The 24,727-nt window shown below is 37.2% G+C and overlaps 2 protein-coding genes across 2 annotated transcripts in view; both read right to left on the bottom strand.

Annotated features, from left to right (window-relative positions):
• rabgap1l (RAB GTPase activating protein 1-like) overlaps positions 1–24,727 on the bottom strand; it is a 69,941-nt gene that overhangs the window by 36,738 nt on the left and 8,476 nt on the right. The window contains exons 10-13 of the mRNA XM_077716722.1: positions 23,483–23,649; positions 20,147–20,276; positions 16,561–16,654; positions 16,001–16,151 (exon numbers count right to left, since the gene is read on the bottom strand). Of these exons, the coding sequence (XP_077572848.1) occupies positions 16,001–16,151; positions 16,561–16,654; positions 20,147–20,276; positions 23,483–23,649 (542 nt within the window). The remainder of the gene's footprint in view (positions 1–16,000; positions 16,152–16,560; positions 16,655–20,146; positions 20,277–23,482; positions 23,650–24,727) is intronic.
• On the bottom strand, positions 3,025–6,736 carry LOC144197204 (G-protein coupled receptor 52-like). The gene has a single exon (XM_077717862.1). It carries the CDS (start codon positions 6,435–6,437, stop codon positions 5,319–5,321), a length of 1,119 nt encoding a protein of 372 aa, XP_077573988.1. The 5' UTR covers positions 6,438–6,736; the 3' UTR covers positions 3,025–5,318.

Consider the following 24,727-nt stretch of genomic DNA (forward strand, 5'->3'; position numbering starts at 1 on the left):
ATCGGGCGATAAAATATATTGAATATCCCTTGAGGATGAGCGTTGTAAGACAGCTTGCTGCAAACGAAAGGGAAAACTTTGTTCCAAATCACACATTTAACATCAGGTATGAATATTTATTGTCCTTCCCCAAGGTTGAAGACAGATTTCTTTTGTATGAGTGCTGTTTAATGAGTACATTGCTCTGTATAATGTGTATCCATCATGTACTGGCCTATAGACAATGATGTACAGAGGAGGTAGTTAATTTCTGACTATATTCAGTCACACAAGTGAAGTTAATGTACATGGATAGCTTTTTATTATTCTAGAAATATTATGCCATATGGCACTAGCTATATTAAAGTCTGAGGGGTTTTTCATCAATAAAGCCTCTTTTATGAGTTCTACCACAAAGTACTTGTAAGCTTCAAGGCTTTTCTACACTTTTAAAGTTCGTTGAGTATTACTACTCAAGGTATTCATAAGGTAATTATTTGTCCTGGCATTTCAGATTTGGCACATCCGAGGCCACTTAAATGCCTTTCGAGCATGTAGTTTGCCCTACCCCGTGAAGACAGTTTAGAGGCACATAGTGTTTTACGACCAGGAACTCAGTATTGCAAAATGGATGGATATGTGGGTAAAAAAATAATCAAATCAGCAGTCAACATATTTGGTTGTATATGAAGGTAAAGCAATCAGATGCTAAAATCTTTGGAATGCAACGTGCAGGCTCGAGTAGATTGGAATATTTTGGAAAAGCCTGACACATTGTCCCAGACTTATTAAAATGGGTATGAAATTAGGAAAAGGCCATCTTTCTACTGATAACCATAAAGTTGGTATTCTCCATGTTATGAACGTGGTAAGGAAATGAGTGACGAGTTTAAGGAATTTGAAAAGGTTCTGTGACCAGGGGAGTCGTTTCATTGCTTTATGTCATGTGAATAAACTAAATTGTCCCGAGAGAGAAATTGAGAAATCCACAGCACATAGCTAGTACTCAAGTGAATAAGGTAAACACTAGGCTTCTGATTCATCTGCCAGTGTTTGCCAAGGTGATTCTTTTGTAATGGAAATGTGAATAGTTTGAGCAGTAACAAAAAGGTATTCAGAGGAACCCACAGATAATTATAGAAAAGAAAAACTATTGTGAATTTATTGATATACTGTAAGTAGAAGTGAACTGAAGTCAAGGTATTTTTCGGGGACAGGCATTATGTATTTATAAAAACATTTCTTTAACTGGCAAATGTTGTTGTCGCATCCAATTGGTGTGTATTGTGTCATAAACAGTGGGAAAGTAAAAGTACAGGTGGCCGTTATTGGCACCCTAAGCTCAACGGCACAGGCGGGTCTCACTTAGTATTGGAGCCAAGCCAAAAAAGAGCAGGCAATGGAAAATGGTGAACATGGAAATTGGCATATCTGTTAACTCTATGAGTAACCACTGAAATTTGAGCCAAGATAGAAAAAGCTAATGTTCAAGAACAGCTAGTGGCCTTGTAATAGATATGTTGTGCTTGTCATTTTCAACTGTATAGAGCAGTGTATATAAATGCTTATATAATAGGATGGGCCAAACCAAAACATAATTGCGATCTTGTATAAACTTATGCACGACTTCTTGTGGGAACACAAATAGTTGTTTTTGTGTAAATATACCAAAGAAACTGATTCGAGTGTCATAGTGCAAAGTGACAATCAGAAAATACACTTTTTTTGGTTGCAACTAGAACATTCTTCCATTCCACACATCCTGAAAAGGGTTGCGGGGGTTGCTGGAGCTTAACCCAGCTGTCTTTGGGCAAAACGCACACTCACAATCATACCGCCACCAGCGGGAATCGAGCCAGCATCTCTGGCAGCACTGAAGTCAGGCGAGTGAACCTGATATTTAAATTCTTGCAATTATTTGGATTTTTGTTTAACTGAACATCTAGCTTTGAAAAGAAATCAAAATGTTCCAGTGCAACCACCAATTGGCAATCACTTGCACAAAAGAAGCGGCTTCCCCTAAATTATGACTTCCCCACCTCAAAGAAGGTCAGATGGTCTCGTTCAATTAAAAACGGAAAGATGAGCAAAAGCTGCAGGAAGCAGCGCATGTAAGCCAATTTCGGATATAAAAGGGAATTCCTTATATGGTTGAGGTCATGAATACTGAGCACGTCTCAGCTTGGAAAGCTACTGTTAGTTTGCTTGAATAATAAGAGCAGGGATTTTTCCACCTCTTCTTAGCATAAAATACTATCTTTCAGGGTTGGAAAAAGAAACAAATAAACCATTTTGAACGAATGAAATAGTTCTAAATGATATAAATATGTCAATCAAGACTGCTACACACTGCTAGGGTAAATATTTTTTGGAATATAACTGGGTTAGACATGGGCAGGTGGGCATGTATATACAGTAGCTATCAATATAACCTGTTCCCTGGATTTTACTGTATTTCTTGATGTGACTGCTAACAAAGGCAGCAGGGTGGATTCCAAAGCATTCTGGGCAGCATAATCAACGAGTATCAGCCAAATGCTTCAGAACTCAGAGTGAGATTTTTGCAGATGGACAAAGACAAAAAGTGTAACAAGAGAGAAGTCAAAGAATTTGAATGTTGTAGAATGGCCAAGTCAATCAGCTGACTTGGAACTTATTAAGTATGCATTTTTCTCTTAAAAGATAAAACTCAAGGAAAAATTGCCCAAGAATAATGAGGAACTGAAGACAGCCTTAAGCCTGGAGGAGCAAAAGAGCACCAGTGGTGAAATCTAACATCTGGTCTGTGCATTGTGCTTTAATTGACAACAAAGGATTTGTAAGCCAGTACTAAAATGTTAAAGTTGGATTTATGATTGTTAATTTGCCCCATTTGCCTCACAGTTCTGAAATCAGGGGTTCACACCAAGGATGTGACCTTCCTTTGGGGAGTTTACAATCCTATGTGGATTGTTGGGAACACTGTCAGTTGTGCGTAGGTGGCAAGTTGGTTCACTGCACTATATTATTTCAAATATAATGAGCACCCAAGTAACTCAAATCCAGTTACTGTTATTGTCACCTTTATTTGGTTGGCAGCAACAGCAAAACAGATCCCTTTGACAACATTTCCAAAATAAAAAAATAGATACTGTCCTAACAACACACTGTTTCTTATGTATAGTCAAAACATCAGTAGCCTATTACTTCCATACAATGATAACTTTTTTTTAAAATGTATTTGCTGTACAATAGGATTTAAACACACAGACTTTAGGCATTTACAGATTGTGCAAAGGTTTACACACAGTATTTTCAATAAATACTGTAATAATTTAATTCAAAAACATTTTAAACTGCACCTTTTTTTTAAATTTCCAATGGGATTTTTTCCCCCAGACAATTCTCCTGACTATGATTTAAATGGGCCTTGGAGATAGATAGCCAAACAGGATTTGAAATGAGCTTTTAAAAAACACAACAAAACAATAAGGATTTCGGAAACTTCTGACCCAATACTATAAACCCACTTGGACAACTACATTTTGAATTGGATGATTTTTTGGTACCAAATGTAAAGGTTTTGCACTAAGGTTACATTTTTGTTACCATACGTGTATACAAATATTCAGGCTCCATAAATGGTCTACTCCAAAGCACAATCACTGTTTCCAGAGCACATTTGATAAAAGTTAATTAACAGAACAGATAGCATTTAACACAGCTATTCTGTGTTAATCAATTGGTATTCCTCATATATGACATGTTGCCACCGAATCTAGACTAAGTTTATTTATTTATTTTTAAGAAACAGTTCTGACATCAGACAGTTTACCATACGTCCACTTGAAGGAACTACAGCATTTTAATCTCGTGTGTGCCGAATAGGAATCTTACTATTGATTAGCCTACTATAATAAGTTGGTCTGACAGATTTACATTTTTGAGTTTTTAAAACTATAATATACGACTATGAAACTAATTTGTAAAAACACATCATATATGTTTCGGTCAGTATGAAGTTAACAGTATTGTCATGGCTTTGGGCACAGCAGATTTTAGTGTCAAGTTTAATACAATATACCTCACACAGAATTGGGATACCCTTTAAATTGTTTAACAAGCAAAGGGCTAAGGGGTAAAATAGGGAAATGTCAAAGATACTTCTCACCAAACACAGGTTTTGGGCAAAACAAGAGAAATCCACAATATGCTATTCAACATAATTCTGCAATAGTCCTATTTTAGCAAAATAATTTCAAGATAACCAGACAAAAACAAAAACCAATGCAGCATTTATAGTGCATGAAACTAGTGGACAATGATCACATGTTCATGTAATTTGCCTTCAACGAACGCTCTTTACGAACCTGACAACAACAGAAAAAAAACCTGCATGAATAGAGAATGGATTTCACATTTAGGTACCGAGATGAAAGTGTCGCTTTAATGATAAATTAAGAGAAATTAAATTGGGCCCAGAACATTATGAAAAAAGAAGAAAATAAGAAATCTCAGGTTCAAAAGTGTGGAAAGACACAAGACATTACAAACATGACAAAGCTGGTCTGTCAGTTGTCAAATGTTATGGAATGCCCATCTTCAGTAATCAAAATAAGAATAAAGGGTCTATACTGTTAACATATTTTTTTTTAAATTACAGCAAAGAGGAAATATGTCAGGAGCATATTCATTAAAGTCCAAAAACAAATGATTTTGTTTTGCTAATACTGAAGTCTATATCTGATCACATTGCTGTCACTGTGTTGTTTGAAGGTCTTTTTTTTGTTTCTGTTTGGATAAACAGCTGAATTCGTAAATTGCTAAATATCCTGTAGCTAATGACAACCAATTAAAAATGTGGATTGAGACGTGGCAGATACCGTGATGTTCCTCATAATCTTCAATGGATTTCAAAAGCTAAAACAGCATTACGGCTGTCAACAGATTAATAGTCATTAACAACCTCCAAATACATCTATACATAGGCATGTTGGGAGGGGATTTTGCAGAACTAATTTCAACCAAAATATTCATGATGTAATGCTACATTCTAAAAAAAAATAATTTTGGAGAAAAAAAAATCAGTGGCATGGCCAGGCCCGATGTCAAAGAAGCCATCCTATGTGATCAAGGGCAAGAATTCCCAATTCTTGACTCTTCAATTGAAAATGTTTTGAATGTAAGTAATTCACACTTGTAATCAAAATATAAAGCATCTTGCCCAGAGGAATAACACTAGTATCAAGTTAAAAACATACCTAACTTTGTTTTGTTTTTACTCTGAATTAAATAATGATGTGATGTACATGATTTGTAATGTCCAGTCCATTTCGTGATCCTTTTAAAAAGTCACAAATTCAGATGGAGCAGGAGTTTGCCCGTTTTCTTGGTTTTGGCTTCCCAAGGTCCCGGTCATCAGCAGCACAGTGGCTGAAGGAGCAAAGTGTCTGTGAGAGCCTGCGCATGCCTAAGCGAAACACACTGTTGGACAGGCTATAGATGAGACAGTTGCAAAAACTGTTGCTAATTGCTAGCCAAGTAGTAATGAAGGAAAGTGCTGGGCTGTCCAGGACATGGGAACTTTCCAACACAAAGTATATGATGTAGGGTAGCCAGAGCATATAGAAAACACTTGTAATTCGGAAGAGCACCATCGCATAGCGTCGATCAGGTCCATGTCCCCCTTGATGTCCATCCCGATCTCCTTCGACAGTTTCCATTTCTTGGCTTGGAAAACGTGCCCGTCGTTCATTGATCTCCCTATTGTGCTGCTGGCAAATCCGAAAGATGTGGTAGTAGGTAAAACAGACCACAAGTGCAGCAGGTGCATATAGCAAACATACAACAAAGCCTGTAAAGAGGGCTGAGGTTGGCCAAGAATGTGCACACCATTCAAAAATGTCCCCGTGGTAGCCAGGCTTTCCCCACCCAAAAAAAGAGGGCAAGAAGACCAGGCTAGAGTAAACCCAAATGAGGGTGATGCAGCCTCGTAGCCGGCACGGCGTTACCAGTTGGTTGTAGGACAGTGGTTTAGTTATAGCCAGATAGCGGTCCACACTGATACATGCCAAACAGGCCATTGAAACACTTTTGAGAACAGAGATGACATAGCTGAAGACCTGACAGGTGATTGGCTCCTGGACACTTGCCGGGTAGTGGAGCAGAGACAATGTGGGCACCAGGCAGCTGAGACCTACTAGTAGATCTGCATAAGCCATGGTTTGGATGAAGTAGCTGGTGTTGTAGTGATGCAACAACGGGGCACAGTGGAATACAAAGATCACTGTTAAGTTACCAGCTATAATCAGCACTGTCAGGAGTACAACCACAGCAGTCTCTAGGATGCAAGCCTCCAAGCCTTCTTTTAGCCCCCAGCCTAAGGGACAGGAGTGGTTCGAAGCACGGACGGAAAATACGTCTCCATGACTGCTATTTAGAGTGAACATCGGGTCAGTCGTCGTGTCAGACAGATTCATTGTTCTTGGTTGAAATCCTAGTGGGACAGGTTTATGGTGCAACGTCCATAAGGCAACAGCATAAAACTGCAAATTGCCTTTTCCTCTCCCACTCTTCTCCAGGTCCCTGTAGCCACCTTCACTTAATAGAACTTAATACACTATCCTTGCTCTCTTTTGCCTGACTCTCACATTGATGAGTCTCAATCAAGGGAACACTGACAGGAGAAAAATCGTTAGGGCTTTCGAAGGGATAGGACGATACTCTTGTTTTCCACTGGCACAGCATGGCTTATGAAAGATTGCGTTGCTTTTTGGAGTTGTTGGGGGGGGGGGGGGGGGGGTTGGGGGGGCTCACACCGTTAGCAGCACAGAATTTTAGCTGAAGTGAGCATCTGTCATCAAGGTGAGTAGCTTTGCTTGCCAGCTTGTGGGCTTTATCGTCCAGTTTTAAAAGGGCTAACACCAAGAGGCTGTGATTATAAGCTGTTTGCACAAAGGAGGAGATAAGAAGTTCCAAGGGAAGAGGTCTTATCAATTGCTTAATGCATTAAACAAAATATTTGTCAGGGTTGACTGATTCCCAGAAGAAATTAAATATGTGCACAACATATTGACTGATATTTAATACAAAGAGATAATAAAAATGTTAAGTGTAGCTGCCATTGTAATTTCTTGGTGAGTGGATATCCTTTCCTGACTGTCTTAGTTCTCAAAAACAACATTCACATGTCGCTCTCATCTTGAATAAACTCACAAGTTTTACTGTATAAAGGGGATGCTGTGTCATTTAGCAGCAAGCTTCTCTTATTTTGGTGGTCCTCTTGTCAGTGTCTGGACCTCATGTATGTCTAACCATTGTGAGAGTCAAAACACAGACACAGGCTAAAAAAAACATGGGGATCTCCACAGAAGATAATGTCACAAGTCTCTCAGCACACACAGCGCATTGGAGGGCAGTGTCAAGGTATCCATGTGTTAAAAAATGGAAGTCCGATATGTGTGATAAATATTTTCTCACACAAGGGTTCCAGGAATTCAACTTTTCAGTAAAAATCCAAGAGGAAAAGATGGACTTTGAAGTGAGAAAAAAAAATTAAGCAAAAAGATTGTAGGGCATGAAATGTTAGACTCCCATGCAGGCAGGTGAGCAGACTCTAGGAGCAATGAGAGGCCAGCTGAATAACTCAGTGCTCCACTCACTTTGACTCCTCAGCAATTCAGTGTCACACAGAGAGCAGGTGTAAGGACAATCTGCCAACCACGTTTTTCATCTGACAAACTCTTGATTTGCATTTTTTTCTGTTGAAATTTGATACATGGAAAATCAAAGATCTGGCCCATTTTCTTCCAGTTATCATTGTGACCAGGAATCTTGTAACCTTATGCTAGTTGTAGCGGGATGGAGTCCAGTAGAGGCTTTCCTTTAACTCTTGTCTCAGTACGGAGAAAAAAAAGCAAAAACAAAAAACACTTGCTGCGCAAGGGTGCTCCACATACAAACATAAAAAAGGTTAAAAAAAAACAAAAAGAAAAAGTCCCAATCACAATCCCAGTTTTAAGCACTCCCCTCTGGAAAACGTACCCAGTAATTCCGTAGCAGGATAACTCATGTGTAAATCCTTTGTAGTTGAGACTAAGAAGGAGATGAAGCTGAATACTGGAAGTAAAAAGCAAATAAAAAAATGATGACTGCGCAGATGGAATTGTGCTATTTCTGCAGCTAGCGAAACAATGGGATGAAGAGTCCCTCAGCCCTGGTGCAGTAAGAAAGAGAGATGCTGTGACTGGCTTACACTTCCCTACCTCCCTCCCTCTCTTTTTAGCTCGCACACTCAACCTCTCTCTGTACATGCACGCACACAGACGCGCACACGCAAGTGCACTCACCCACCCGCCTTTTGCTTATACAGGCAAACTCTTCTACTCACAGCTTTACCTGAGGCTCGATGCTATTATTTTGTCCATCACAAAAACCTTTTCCTAGTGGTAGATACACATGCAGTTAAATAAATAATAATACTATCTCTAAACTTTTATTTTCTATAACAAGACACAGCTCTCTATTATTCATTTTTGTTACTTTTCCTCCTTCATTCTGAAATCCTTTTCATCCCACATACAATCTGCTTCCTACCTTAGGATGCATTCATTTAATTTTATTCATACTACAACAATTGTGCACAATGGTGTTATTTTGTACATGCATCTTAATGTAAACCAATGTTGTGCTCAAGATCGAACTATACGGGACCGAGATTTGCCTGAGACCTCAGCTCACTGACACCAAAACAAGACTTTAAGTCAGGTTTCCCCAACCAAAGGGCTACGTATAGATACTAGGCCATAAAAAAGATTATAGTTTCCGTTTTAAGCCCGGCGCACACCTGCCACCACGACACTCAAGAATAAGGATCAGAAACAAATGGCGCGCTGCACTTCAGGGTTGCCAGATTACAAAGACAGTGGCCAGCCCAAGGCAACGACAACTCACCCAAACTGGCAACACTGTTTCACCTACAGACTCACTGCGCAAGCCCTGTTCAGACAACAAATATTGCAGTGAGCGCACTGTGGGCACGTTTCAAAAACTCCTAAATTTCCCAACCGAGCTTTGTGTGCGGTAAAGAGCACTGTATACTGTGCGAATGGTGCAATGCCAATGGCAATGGGAAACTCCAAAAGAGTCTCTCACACCTTCCTGTTCAGGAATAAAGTCATTTCCAAAACTTTCATAATCAAGCCTCCCTCCTTGAAATAAGATAATTGGCAGCTTTCTTGTACCTCAATGAAAAACTGATCCTTGCTGAAGTCTTTTGCCTTAATGTTGCATAGGCCATAGAGGAAAATGATCATGTGCCGACCAGTTAGCGGTGATAAAAAGGTGTGGGACGAGTACTTTAGAGAGGCGAGACCAAGACCAGCTATGAGGAAGACACGATCAAGACAAGTATAGCACTGGTGGGGTCAGCGTGCTATCCCCAAACTGTTTCCACAAAGCTGCAGAAGCGTGGAATTATTTTACTGGGCCAATATTTTGGTGAATTCGAGAGAGTAAAACTTTGTGCGAACTTGGTATAGCCTGGTCCAACATGACTTTGCACCAGTGTGCAACGTCAGTTAGAGACATAGTTAAGTTTTGTTTCGATTAACTATATTGTTTTTTTTATTTTTTATAAAAGTCCTTGTCCTCTAACCACTCAAACACCTTTAAGAGAACTAAAAAGGTTATTATGGCCATATAATTTAAACCGGTCAATTAAATGCAACTGTAAAAGATTCTGAAAAACACAGTGCTAATTCATGCGAGAAACTTTCCCAGAAGAGTTGAACATGTTATAGCTGCAGAAGGCGGACACAAGCTGTAATAAACCCTATGGATCATTAATGGGATGTCACTTGAAAGGCATACATAGCCTTTGAACAAATATTTTAGATGGTATAGTGTAGATTGTGTTTCCTGGTCTTGGACAGCAGGCACCATAAAACCCGGAAAGGTATATACTTTTAACGTGAGTGAATGTTAGTGTGCAGTTTTAATGGATAGTTGTAACATTGGATAACTGCAATTTAGATTTTGAATTACATCAAGGCAGTAGTTGAGCAATTGCCCATTATTGAAAACAATTGCCTAACTTATAAAGACTTTAATCAGGTTTTGCCATTTTGCTTAGTATGCAGACTTAATGTAGACATTGATTTATACCAGTCATGAAGGTTTTTTTTTAAATAACACACATTAAAAATATATCTGAATTACTGTTTCTCATCAGATTTAGTTAGTTTGGATATTCTTTCCTAAGATATCCAGAATTTTGAATAATTTGGTCATTCAAATAGAAATGGAACAGCTCTCTCTGAAATGAGCTTGTGAATGGAGTCCTCAACACAGAGCTGTTCACCTTTGGATGTGGACACTGATGAAAAACATGACCAGAAGGCAACTGTTAATTATTCATTCTTCTGACAAACTGAGCCAGTGTGGCCACTTGGGAAGAGGAAAAAAAAAAATCAACACAAGATCGAACTTGCAGTTATTGTATCTTTTCTTATTAAGACTCCCAGGCAAAAACTACAAAATATTTTGTGTAAAATTAGCTTTAGTTTGTTGTATGAAGGTTAAAACAATAAAAAGTCTACAAAAGCAATATAGTCTATTCGAGAGTTAAATTTAGTTCCTTGGAGATGATATAGATAAAACTTAAAGATCAAGCATGAATAGTGTGACAAGTGATGGATGTTATAAACATATATTCTCATGCAGTACGTTTACAATGTTAATCTCAAGTGGATAGCTTGTACTTTACTTGCTTCTTTTTTGCACGTTTACATTTGATACATTATGCAAGTAAGAGTGACAAAGACTAAGCATATGTTTATTAATTCATAACCATAATGTTTTGCATTGTTTTGGTATTACAAATGTTTTCATGAGATATATATTTTTTCAAAAATGGATGTCCACAGAATCCGGATTGTTCTTTGAAGAATGTATGTTTTTTTGCTGCTTATTTGTGAGACAGAGTTCTCAGAATATTGCATGTTTTCTACGAACGTACTTAGTTTGTACTATCCACTAACCCTAATACTAACCGCTAACCTTAGCCACTAAACTTAACCACTATCCCCTAACGTTAACCACTGTCCCCGAGCCCGCGGCGAATTTTCCATTGGCGAACTGTCTAGCGACAAAGTGTCCGGCGACGGATTGTCCGTTGATGAAATGTTCGGTCACGTAAATAGAAGTCAATCAAAGCCTGTTAAGTCACTTCATGACAGACTTCAAAATATCAGCGAATTTCTTATTGTTCTTCAAAGAATCTTCAGAAAATTGGTGATTAATACCCCTTGCGCCAAGAGGCACACTGCAGTAAAGACAGTAAAAGGACTTTAAGGATTATAAAGATAAATGAATAAAAATCTGACAACCTGCTGAAATCATAATCTGTAACATTTAACCACCACACTGTGGTAAAAATCCTTCTGACCACTCAGGTATAGATATTTATATTCATTATTCTCTCACACTCACTCTCACTCATCTTGTCCTTGCTGCATGTAGGTCATGAAGCATCTCTTATTCATATGTAAAGGTTAGGTGTAAATATTTCATCTCAGAGAAGCATAAATAGTTGAATATTTGCTTTTGATTGGTCTTTTATAGATTGAAATGTGCAAAAATGTACCCATTGTTTGTAGGTTCAGTTCATTTTACGATAAAACTAGACAATGGTAAAGGTTTGCCGGTTCAATCTTCTGAAATACGGAGAACAAAAGGCACACTTGAAGTATTTTAAACGTTGTATTTCAATAAAACTGGTTCAGTTTATCTTTGAGGAAGATACGGATTATACTGTATACCATTTTGCTATACTCAGCGGGGAAATATGACACAGAAATCCTGTGACCAGAGAAGATGTTTTGGGCTGAATCTCCTTAATCCGAGCTGTCATATCAGTGTCAGAATAGCTAGAAGGCTATGCTATCACACATGGAGAACCACATGTGCACACACACTGTAACAGTTTTAGGACAGAATTGTGTTATACCTTCTGCCTCTACCTTAATTAACCCTCATCATTCAACCACAATAAGAATATTGACTAATGAATATATATCAACCTAACATAATGTAATATTCATATGAATTGTTTTTTTTCTTACTAGAAGCCCAATTCTTCTCTCCTTTTGAAAGCAAAGGCTTTAATATTGAAGTCTCTTATTAATGGATTTTTATGGGATAATAAAGTTCATGCTTCCCTGTTACAAAGCAAATGTTTCCAATTATCCAAGTTTGCTTTCAAGCCTGGAACATTATAGTACTACGATCCAACCACAGTGAGTGTAGCAGTGCATGGACAGAATTCACTGTCAAACAGAGACTGAGCTCTACACTAAGAAAAGAAGGCCCCATTTGTAAGAAGTTGAGGTTATTACAGGTACATGTCAACTTATTATGAGTAGACTCTTGGCGTCACTACGGAAAATTGATTACAAGGCTAGCCAAAGGAGGTTAGAAATATTTTTAAACAATGGATACACAGTGTTTGCCTTGAATGACCCTTGATTGGTAGAGCTGAAAAAGCTAGCCAGTCGCTTTGTCGCACTTCAAACACTCTGGGGATTTTATTGAGATAAGGCTCCTTCTGATGCGTGACGTCGCTACAGAACAATGATTTAAGACTAACCATGGGTGGTGAAACGGAATCCAACAACACAGCCAAGAAAAAAAAGAATCATTGGTTGACCTCTCCTCCACTACATCCGCTGCCTCAAAATGAAAGAATCGTGTAAGACCACAGCCGTCCCAGACCATCTCCCTCTTCCAAGATCTACCATGCAGCTAGAGCAAGTCTTATGATGGTGAAATTGAGTGTGCATTTGATATTTAAAATGTGTGAACTCCCTGAATGGGTTGCATTTCAATGTTGGTGAACTTGTTATAGTGACAAAGTGTATTTAGATTAAATTAGATAACTTTTTTCATCCCGTATTCAAGAAATGTCACTGTCACAGTAGAAAGAAGGTGAGAATACAGGACTCAGGGATATTATTGCAGAGGAAGCCTTTGTCCATTGCTAAATCACACAGACGAACCAGTCAAAGTAAGTTTTGGTTAGGCAGATTTAATAAGAACTGACAGCCACAGTGTGCTACTAACAAACTACTATGCCAGCACTGACACTTTTATCAAGCACCTTTGGTATTTTAAGCATTCCATACTCTGAAAGCTCAAATGCAAATGTAAAGTGGATTTATTTGTAAGTGAAGTGGGGCGACGGTGGGTTAGTTAGACTACACTTACAGCCAGGTGCAAAATAATGAATAGGATGTAACTCAGCATGCTGATGATTTTAATTTATTTTAACAGTTTTAACAATTTTCTCCACTGTCACGTAGCAGAAAAATGTGTTTCTTTTCTTTTTGCTGGGATGCACCTGATGAAAAAGATGAATTCTTTTATGGTTGTAAAGGGAGAGTAGGAATTCCTTTTATGGTGTTTACTGGTTCATGCAATAGATATAGGAATAGGAGCTGGAGGGCAACATTAAAGAGACACACAGAAAGCTATAATAGGGAAGGGGGCTGTGAATAGAACGATGCTGCAAAGTGGGGAAGATGCCTGTTGTGTGGCTAAACTGGTGAAGGGTGGTAGAGTGCTGTACTCTTTGAAAGGCTGTATGGAACTGATGAGAAATTAAACCTTAAAAGGCCACATACAAATTTCCAAGACTTCTGCTATTTACAGTATACTACATTATTAAGCATATGCTGTTTGTTAATGAGTCAATTTGTTTTACAGAAGTACATTGGCAAAAGGAGAAACAAAAAGCAACCAGATAGATGTGCATTTGTTTTGTTTTAAATTGGAACTAAATGTCCTGATTTTGTAAACCCTATAGAAATTCTCATTTTGGAACTGTCGGTTGCCATTTGATAGAGTAAGTGTGTCATTGTGCTTTGGAAAAGCAAGCCAACAAAATACGTGGCCAAGCTTTTTAAGATGTGGTTCAACTACACTAGTAGAAGTTGGGCTTGTTCAACTTGAGAAAAATGAAAAGGTTGTTAAAATGTCACCAGCCAACACCAAACTCTACTACGACTATAGTGCTGATACAACATCGTTATTTGAAAATGTCTCAGATACCCTACAGCCATGGTGTGTCTGTGTATGTGTCAGAGGGGGAAAGGGGGTTGCAGTTGTAACAAATTGTGTATTTGTGAATGTACGAGTAATGTAATCATAAGCAAGATCCATGCAATCTTGTGTCAATCTTACTGGACTCACGCTGCTCAATAAATGAATAACTAGGATCTCAGTGTTCACACCTGGATGATACAAACTGCAGGAAGATGAATGATCATTGAGATGGGTCAAGATGAAATTAAAATGTTGCGTGATCACTAAACTTACATGAATTAACAGTTTAAGTCTATATTCTTATCTATAATAAAAGAGTGTTTGTTATTATTTTATTATATAAACATGCAAGCTAGGTCGGTGCTAGTGTGAGCATGAATGGTTGTGCCCCGCAATTGGCTTTAAACAGTATCCTTTCCTAAAAGTTGAATAGACTGTCTTTTTATGTATCTATCTTTATTAAAAATGTTCTGCTTTTTGCTTTGCTTAATATTCATTGTGGTTGTTTTTGTCTTATAATTGCTTTCATTCTCTCCTCAACATAGAGAAACTTTGTATCTCATGAAAAATAGCAAATATAATTAAAAAAAATGAATGAATTAATACATTAATTACTATTCATGCGATTTACAATAGCCACAAACAAAAGCCATCTCGGAATATCCATCTACAAGTTGTTATTATTAACGCTTAAACCTTTCCAATAAAGACAACAGTTCAATTACTTAGAACTCAATTATCATTAATGTTGTCACTGAGCCCATAGGATCGACATTAAAATGCTCCACATCAACCTCGCCATGACAAGCAGTGTTCCCTCATTGCCTCTCTCCTTTATATTCCCTCAGTTCCATCCATTCATTCTGTGCTGCTATTAATAGCCCTACCACCCGCCTATCAATACCATACTACAGCAAGACAGGAGGTGGGTGTGCACCAGTCAGTGACTTGAGAATAAATCATCGGAGGGAGAAAAGGACTTGGTTTTATGTAAGAAGGGAGGGACAAAAACTCTCTCTTGAAACAAAACAAGAATGGAGCGGCCTACAGAAAAGACTGCTGTCGTTGTGATGGTGAAAAATATTTAAAGATTCTGGTGCAGGGGGGTGAATTATTAAGAAAGAAAAATGCAGCATTTTATAGTTTTGAAAAGAGAAATAGCTTTTGAAAGATAGCAACCTAAAAATGCACAGGTGATAACAGTATTAAAGTGAAAGAGAAAAGAGAAAAATCTGACAGACTGTGGGTTGTTTACATGGGTTCCCACCCTCTAATCCTTTTCTGAGTGACAACATTTATGGGACCATTTTTATTCTCTCACTCCATCTTTCTCACCAGACTATCCCGACTTCATCCTTTGTGCCTTTTGAATGTTGGTAGATTTACTTATTGGTCTGCAGCAGAGAAAGACTATTGTATTTCTCATAAAAGCCAAGATCTTTGTCCTGTTTGAATGTTTATATCAACCCATCACATCCTACCTAGTTGCTGCTACCTCTCACAGTAGGCATTGTCATTCTGCCCCCTGATTAACAAATATTCCACTCAAAATCAAAGATGGTTGTCAACTATGCATATTGGCTGAGATATTTGAGATGCTCTATTAATAAAAAGAAAAAAACAACAGAAACATTGCTATCAAACAAAGAAATGCTATATATTGGTATAACTCCAGACTATGAAAATACGTTGTGAAGTTTAGAAAATAGCAAAAATACTATATAGAATACCATAATTCAGTGTAAATTCAAAATGGCCCTGGAAACATACATTATATACAGATTTGTGGCATAAATGGGGAAAAGGTTTCATATGAATCTGGCAAATGTTTTACGTTTTGATCCATTTTCATTGATTTGTGCTTGACCAATTAATACATTTTTCGTAGCCAAAATGACATTTGTAACAGGAATTTACTCAAATCGGCGTGTCATTTACTTACCTTGGTGATGAGGATACGATAGTGTTCAAGCAGGTCATGGTTGTCGTGGCAACCGGCCAGCAGCTGCCATACTTCAGCTCTCAGTGGCTCTGGAATGCCACTACGGACCAATGGGTGCAAACCTTTTGGACGACTGGACAGGTTCCCATGCCTAAAATACACCCATACACATATTACTTTAAGAAAATACAGTGAACCATCATATTAAAATCAAATTGTTTATGTACTTTTACATATATTACAGTGCGACTTACCATGGATGTGTAGTAGCAAATCAATATGTATTGGTGAAACGTATATTATAACAGTATCGTTTCTGTAGAACTGGATTTTACTTTGAATATGGATGGAGGAAATATATATTAGGAATATATTTGAGCATGCATAAAGTAGCTACACAGATACATTATATTGATGACTAGAAATGAAATAAATTACCTAATATCATGCAAAGTCAACAAATGCACGAAACGAAATGTGTAAAGGATATACTTGTTCTAATGCATAAGTATATTATTTTTAAAATACACATGAGTAAATCTTGAGGTTTTGGGTCTTACCATCTGTTGAGAATTGCTCCCCACAATTCCAGAATTTTCTCCGGACAATCTTTTGAAACATCTCCGGTCCCACTGGAGATTTCACTGTCACTATCTACATACAACACAAATGGACCACAGAACATTTATTAGACATTCGTCTCCAAGAGTGACCTTGATGTCTGTGACGTTTGGCCAAATGAGAACACAAAACTCAATCTAAGATCTCGTGCTAAGCATTTAAATTGTGCCTTTATGTGCCAAGCACACAATCTAATAGGAGTTGGAGACTTTCTACTGGGCCTACACATTCCATTATTGTAATGTTTCTCCATCTGGCAGTTTGCAAGGCAAACGCGATGCAATCAGCACAGCAAAACATTTGTGCGTGGATGCAGCAACATTAACTGCCTGTCTAGCCCCCTGCTCTGCTGCTGAAGAGTCTGATTCCCACACATAAGCCACCCACAAGAACAAACAGACAGTCCAGTCTAATCTCTGCTCACCATGTAGAGGTTTATAGACCTTGGGATGAACATGGCAGTAAAAAAAAATGCAATTTTAAAGGGAAAGACAGCTCCTTTATCATGTGCATGCCAGCAAAAATTATCTGGATTTAATACATTGGAAAAAAATAATAGAGAAAGCAAATAATAGCCAGTATTTCCAGGTAGAGGCCCCCCGAGGGAGGGGCAGCAGTTTTAGTCAATAAACCATCACATATCATTGTGTGTTAGAATACAGTAATCCCTCGAATATCCCGTCTTCACTACTTCGATTTTTTCCCGGTATTATGAATTTTATTTTATTTTTTTTAAGTTCATAAAAAGAAATGCATACTGATTTACCTTCTACTCATGTTTAAAGGAGAAAGCTAGTTCAGCAACATGCGGCTAAATCCTTTTTTTTTTAAATCAATATCTTGGAATATTTGCCTTTTAACTGCTACAATACAAATGTTTCTTGAAAGTACTTCATTGCCCATTAGAAGAAGAAATATAAAAACAAACTGGGTAAATATGTTGTGAGCTGGCCCTTTCTGAAAATATTGCAAGATTGGGGTGCTACAAATTCCTCCACTTAGAAATCATAGAGGGGATTGAAATTTTCAAGATGTACGACTTTATGGGAGTAAAGTAAGTAGGGTCAAGGTTAGTACATGGTTACTTTAGTACAAAATCTTAAGATTAAACAGTAGAGGAAAAAGATGAACAATAGTCACCACAATATGTTCTATGATGCCCTTCATAGATACATTTTCTCCATTTGAATATTGTTGCAGTGAACATATACAAACGCACTGAAAGCATTGCAAAAAGATTTATTTTGAATACAAAATATTATAAATCAATGAAATACAAATATTTTCAAATTGTAAACAGCAATAACAAAATTAAAATTGCATGCACGCAAGACCTCATAAAATGTATTTAAGCTGACAACGACGAAAGCGATATGTTTAAATAACTGAATGGGTGCAATTCCATTGCAGATAATGGCTGTAAGTTTGAATTAAGATTTTAGTAACCCAAAAGTCTTTAAATGTTGTCCATTTTTCTTCTTAATTTTCTTCTATGGTTTTCATCATCTTCTTTCTTTCTTTGCTGTATTGGCACACATTAGGGAGAAGTCAAAAAGTGTTTTGTATATTGCAGTGGCGAATGTGCAGTGTATATATGTTACATGCATGAAAGTATTGGGAACCCATCTTAATGTTGTTCTTCTAACAAGTAATTTGATGAGTTTACTCCCTTTTTGAAAGGTTTTGAAAGAAAATCTGTTTTGATATAGTATTTCAATCAAAGGCATACACTTATTGTGTTGTTTTACATAGATATGTTCCACTTTAGCAAGGCAGATGCATATAAAAAAGTAACTTTTTTTGTGCGTGTAGGAAGATTAACAACAACACACAGACAACAATGATGGTGCTGTGGATGGAATTGCACTGAGAAAGAATAAATATGTCCCTTTCAGGCACTCTGAAGCCTCAAAGAAGAAAATTAAGTGTGAAAAAAGCTTCTTCGATCTGCAGATATTCATTTCTATTCACAATAGGCTGACCTCCAACTCCATGTTCCTTGCACCGAATGTGTCTCTATTTTCTTGTCTCATAGGGACACTACTGAATTGCTCCTACAGTGACAGTTGAAAACCATCAGCTCTGTCAAAAGAGTGGCTTTGAGTGTCAATAATTACGGATGGAGATTTTTTTATGCCTTCCTTTGCTGTTAATACAAGGTGATCATTTCAAGAAGCAATTAAAACAATGAGCTCTATTCAAAGCCAAAGTTTCAAATTCTCCTGTAAAATAAAATACTCTATTGTTGTATTGCCATGAAAATAGTCGGGTAATTCCCAGTGGTATTATTTTACAGCTTCTTTGACATTTTATAAGAAAAATGTTAAACACAAGAAGCATCGGAAACAATTGAGACATTTGATGGATTATTCGGTCACACATTTAATTAGATTATTTTTGATTAAAGGTGCTGTAAAGTCATTGTAATAATTTCCTTTTAAATACACCTAATGAGTTTGAAAAAAAACTTCATTAGGAGCCACGCAGATGGAGATCCATAATACTTATTGGAACAGTTGGTATGCTCCGTTTGCTCTATTATACAACAGGTTCGTCAGAAGTGGGATAAAGAAATATTGGTAACTGCAAAAGGACAAACATGAATATGTTTTCGTTTCTCCCATTCTTAAGCTTTGGCAACATTGACATACCAGAAAAAAGGGGTACGAATCCCATACTAAAGTACATCTTCAAACATGCAGATGTTGAAAGAGAAAGGATGCTAACCGCATGAGCATCAACACTAGAAAAAGCCGATAGTGACGGGGCAAGCAGTATTTTGTCCATTATTCAAACCTTTTTACATGAATTAAATCATTTTTTATGCATTTGAATTTGTCAGGATCTGAGATTTTTCAACAAATGAAATTTGAGGCTTTTGAATACCTTTGCAAGACCACCTGAAACACATTTTAAAGCCCAAAATATGGATTTTCACAGCCAACCTAAGCAATAAATCAGCAAAAAAAAAATGTCAAAACATTTTGTAGGCCATTCCACGCAAAGGAGAGCAATTAAAAATGTAAAGGATTTTAAGCGTGCCTCAGATTGTCAGCAAAAAAAATTAAATTTCCTGTGGAAAAATGGTACAGTTTGCTGAATATTTGGTGTGAGAATACTTCTTTTAGTATTGTTATTCGGCAAAATGATGCCCTCGGTTATTGTTCATGCATCCTGCCACATTAGGAATGGATTTGACGCTAAGATGTTGAAAGGGTTTCCACTTACCCTTCAGTTGCTAATGAGTGAGATGCACTGGATCGTTAAACATTGTTTCTCAATGTTTTATTTTTAAACGGAATTCTTAAAATGAATTATTGATCATGAAAATTAAAGAGAACTTTGTTTTTCCAGTATTACTGCATGATTTTTTTAAGAGAATGGAGATGTAAAATCAAAAAGGTGGAGATTTAATTACATGGTGAAATTTAAAACATTATTAAACATTTCTGAATGCAGAACAAGCTGTAAAGAAAGCACCGTATCCAAACAAAGTAAGTAGGAGTTGTAAGTGGCTACGCTTACCGTCATCAGCCTCCTCCTCTTCCGTGGGTGAGACCAATTGTCCTTTCCCTTCATTGCGTCTCTCTGCCTCCCTCTGAAGACTTACAACCTCATACAGAGCATCACTTTGGCCTGTCCTCTCTTGCGTATGCTGTATGGACAAAAATACTAGTATCATTATCCGGGAATCCCCAAGTATAACATTTTAAACTACTAAATAAAACTGCTGTTCTACATCGTGTTCATTCATTCATTCAGATTTCTAATAATTCTTCCCCATTAAAATCAATTGAAATGTAGAGTGCTTAATGGGTTACAGCACCCGATAAAACTGTAAAATATGCATTTTTATTTCTTTTTTTTTGATATGCAAAAACCCCGCAATGGGCAGTAGTCTGGATTTCATACTAAGCATATCCTTTATAGTAAAGAAAATGTCTGAAACCAATGTAGGAAAATCTAATATAACAAAAGTTACATGCCCTTGAGTGTTATAAGAAGCTGGTGTTAATTTTTTTAGTCAAGTCACTAACTGTAATGCTTTAGCCCCTTGCCTGCAGCTAATAACGTGGATCAATGAGCTTTGATGCGATATTGATCTGCCCACCCTGTAGGATGGAATGCCTTATTCAAGTCATAGATGAGAACGAAAAATATAACAAGGTCAGTTTTTAGAACAAAAGCACCAAAGAGAAAGAAATAACAGGAAGGATTTCCTGTAATAAAACTTCAAGTTAAATTGGTAATGTAAATGATATCAGACAAAACAGGCTGTTTGTTGTTGAACACTACCCCCTTTTATTATATTTCATTTTTAACTTTATGAACTGCTTATCCTCACAAGAGTTGTAGGGATGGTGTAGCCTGGCGATCGCATAAATAGATTAAATGCTGTGTGTGTATAAACAACGGTTATATCAAGATATGATTCTTATTCCAGCCAAGTTTGGACAGTAAGCGGGGGACACCCTGAATTGGTTACCAACCAGTGCAGGGAACAAAGAGACAAACAACCCTTCACAAATATATTGATTACCTAAAGACAATTTATAGTGGTCAACCAGCCTACCAATTCATCAGGGTTCTTTGCACGCTTCTGTGCAGAGAGAAGCATATCAGTCAGGAAGAAAGATTATAATAGAAATTTCTGGTTCCAAAAGTCTCAGATATTCCTCTAATATTTCTACTTAAACGCTCACATGATGCCAGCACACTCACGCAGTGTGTCAAGTCTGGAGGTCATTGTTACCTTGCAGGCATATATACAGGGGACGCACAGGATATTTTTGTATAATAAAATAATACCATGCGAGGAGGCCAACTCTTTTAGAAGAGCTCAAGCTGAGAAAACTGTCTCTAAGAGTTTGAAGGAAGTTCTGATCATGTAGTGCAAATAAATACTGTATGCCTAATACAGCATATATTTTAGAGCAGGGGTGTAAAACTCTGCATTGTCAAGGGCCACATTGTACGGTTTTATTTGGACGGGCATTATGTCTGGCAAGTAGGCTGCCAAAATTAAGTGACTAATGAATTGACAGCTCGCGGACTGTGAATAGATCAATAATAGACATGGAATTGGTCCAACTCCTCTTTTTGAGGCTCTTAATAGCAAATATGTTCTGATATTTTATGTTTTAATAAAAATGGGGAAACATTAAATGTTTTCTTTTTTAATATTTTTTTAAAATTGAAAATATTCAGTTTCATTAATGTATTTTTAATTTTTAGATTTTTTCAAATGCTTTTAATGATTAAAAATAAACTGGAAAATGGAAATAAGTTTTTTTTTTTCAAAAGGGGGAAAAAAGAGTAAATATTCTTTCTATTTCCATATTCTTCATTGGAATTTTAGCATGAAACATGAACGTAGTTGATACACAAGTTACTGTCACGGACTACAAAATGTGTTGTGGTAGGTCAGATCTGGCCCCAGGTGCAGCAGTTTGAAACTTGGGTTTTAGAAACAGGACATGGCAACCTCCAGACAGCTTTTCTTAGTGCTCCCGGGCTCACGGTATTAGTGGCCGTATAGAAAGAACGAAGAAGGCATATACTTGCAGAAGAAGCCACTGTGTGACATCACACCAAAAGCAATTTCAAAATGTTTCGCATGCAGATTGATTTAAATTGCCAACGTACTGCAATCAAATAAACAACGACACAGATCTCACACACCTCAACCAGGTCACACTCCAATTTAGACTTTTGTATATTTTCAAACTGTTTGAAATATTGGAAAATTTGCTTTAGTGCCTCTTTATGTTACTGCCTCAGGAGTAAGATTCTTGCTGCATAAGTTAATTGGAAATGTTTTTTTTTCTCTCCCACAGGGTATATCTCACAGCACAAATGCATTACTTTCAAAATACTGTCTGTACATAGAAATGAATTCAAATTTGCCTGAAAGGCAGAACATGCTATATGGACTGGATTGGGTGGGCCCCTTGACAAAAACATTTGGGACTACTGAAATATACTGTGAACTATTACATTACAAGCCCAATCATCTGGAAGGCATATTCATGCATGTAAAATGAGTTGCACTACATAACTCCTATGTAACATACTAGTTTAGAAATTAGGAGTATTTGTATAAAACAAATACTATTTTAAGGAGAAAACGAACAATATTCTACTAGTTCTTGATGTACAACTTTCTTAAAAAAACATGCAATATTATCTTTTAATTAGCTCTTAACCAGTGCACCAGTCTTCCACTTACTAAGGAGATAACTCCATAAGCAATCAGGCGTACAAGTCAGTCTGCCACCGTTAATTACCAACACATCAATAATGAGACAGAGCCACATATTAGTCTGCTACAATGCAAAGCTTCCCCACACTCTACTGCCTTGCCAGGTCCCGGATGGCTCACTCAAGTAGATCTGAATTTGGTTTTTATCCTCATACTAAGGCGGAAGAAGCTGGTTAGTCATTTTTTGTCTCGGAGCACAATTTAACCTTTAGGCTGCCTGATAGTAGGAGGATTCATACTTCTGAAAAATTGCATTTAATTCTAACATATGAAGATTCTGTTTCTTTCCTTTGCATCATTTTTTTTATATTGTGGAGACGATTTCCCATCCTAAGTTGAAAACCTTAGCATAGTTAAAACCAAAGACGTAACAAAAGGAATGGATTCAAGCAAGAGACATAAGAGCCAGTGGTAAACAGAAGTCAAGACTCGTTGACTTTAGCGTGCGACAAGTCAGAATGCCTTTAGTTAGAAGAAAGGCTTTGGTTACAACACTAATCTCATAGAATTCATGTTCTCTGACATCATTTCACTCAACATAAGACAAGGCAAAGTTTTCCAATTCTATATTGAGAAATAAATATAAGGAGTTAACATACCTGTCCGAGTTTGAGGTAGAAAGTCTCGCTGAAGGTCTTGCGGCTGAAGTACCAGAAACGTTCATTTGATGGATAAACTCTGACCAAAGTTTCGAGCAGGAACCTAACTGGCTCAACCACTTCAGTGACTACCAGGTCCACTGCAACTGTCATGTAGACTTGCTTATCTGCATGAAATAATATGGGTCAGGCATTTACTATGAGATTTTAGAATAATTGTTAAAAGGGAGTAAAACACATCAATATTATCCCTGATGGAAGCATTTTAAATCACATAATAAAGATATTGTGTCCCTATGGTATGTTGCCTTTAGTTTGTATGTGTTTGTGCAATTGAATATACAGTACAAATTAGCACCTCAGGAGATGACTTTGACTGACCAGCCACTTCTGGGACTTGAAACTCTATGAGCCTTCCAGCCAGAAAATTGCCACATTCTATAATTTGTTAGCTTTAATGGATTCAGTGAGGCAAGCTTTCAATATGGCAGCCATGCTGTGCCAAGCACCGGGTCATAATGTGCAACTATTCCCCCATTAACTAGAAAATCCAATCATTATAAAATCCAATATGAAAACTGCAATGTTTTTGGCTCAAATTAAATGATAATTTTCAATTGACTGGCTGATTTCTTGTTTTTGTCTTTTTTTGCCCCTCTTGAACCAGTTTGGTCTGTTTTCTACACACCAGCCCAACAGATACAGTTGGCTAGAGAAAGGCAGGTTAAAAAGTGGACGAAAACAACAATGCATATCTTGAATGACTCTTTGGTCTTTTTTGGTTAAAACCTTCCTCGCACATTACTGTTATTACAGCTTACAAAAACAAATATTTGATAATTTTTGAATTGATTTTTAATATCATTTTAGATAGAGTTGAAATACAAGATTGAATGTGTGTGTGTGTATATGATGTAATTATTGCTGCATCTTTACTGACATTATCATATTAAAAAAAATCCAAAGTCTTCTCTGAAAGAGACAACGTCTGGATAAGAGGATATGTTGTTCTAAAAACTGAATAAACCTTTTCTCCGGTGACGGTGCATTTCTAGATGTGCAAGCTTCCCATTCCACACAGATTCACACGTGTAGGCTTTTAACCTGAGTGCTCTTTACAACTTGGGCTGTTCTTGTTCTCTTTCGTTCGGATGACATGGCAGTTCTCCATAAAGAACTTGGAATCATAAATTATATGACCGCTAGCTGCATTTCACAAAAAGGGATGTTGGGAAATTTGTTTCC

This window comes from Stigmatopora nigra, chromosome 5 (genome assembly GCF_051989575.1).
Source record: "Stigmatopora nigra isolate UIUO_SnigA chromosome 5, RoL_Snig_1.1, whole genome shotgun sequence".
NCBI classification, from domain to species: Eukaryota; Metazoa; Chordata; class Actinopteri; order Syngnathiformes; family Syngnathidae; genus Stigmatopora; species Stigmatopora nigra.

Excerpts from the sequence above, each read along its gene's own strand:
- LOC144197204 (XM_077717862.1), bottom strand. The coding sequence starts at position 6,437 with ATGAATCTGTCTGACACGACGACTGACCCGATGTTCACTCTAAATAGC.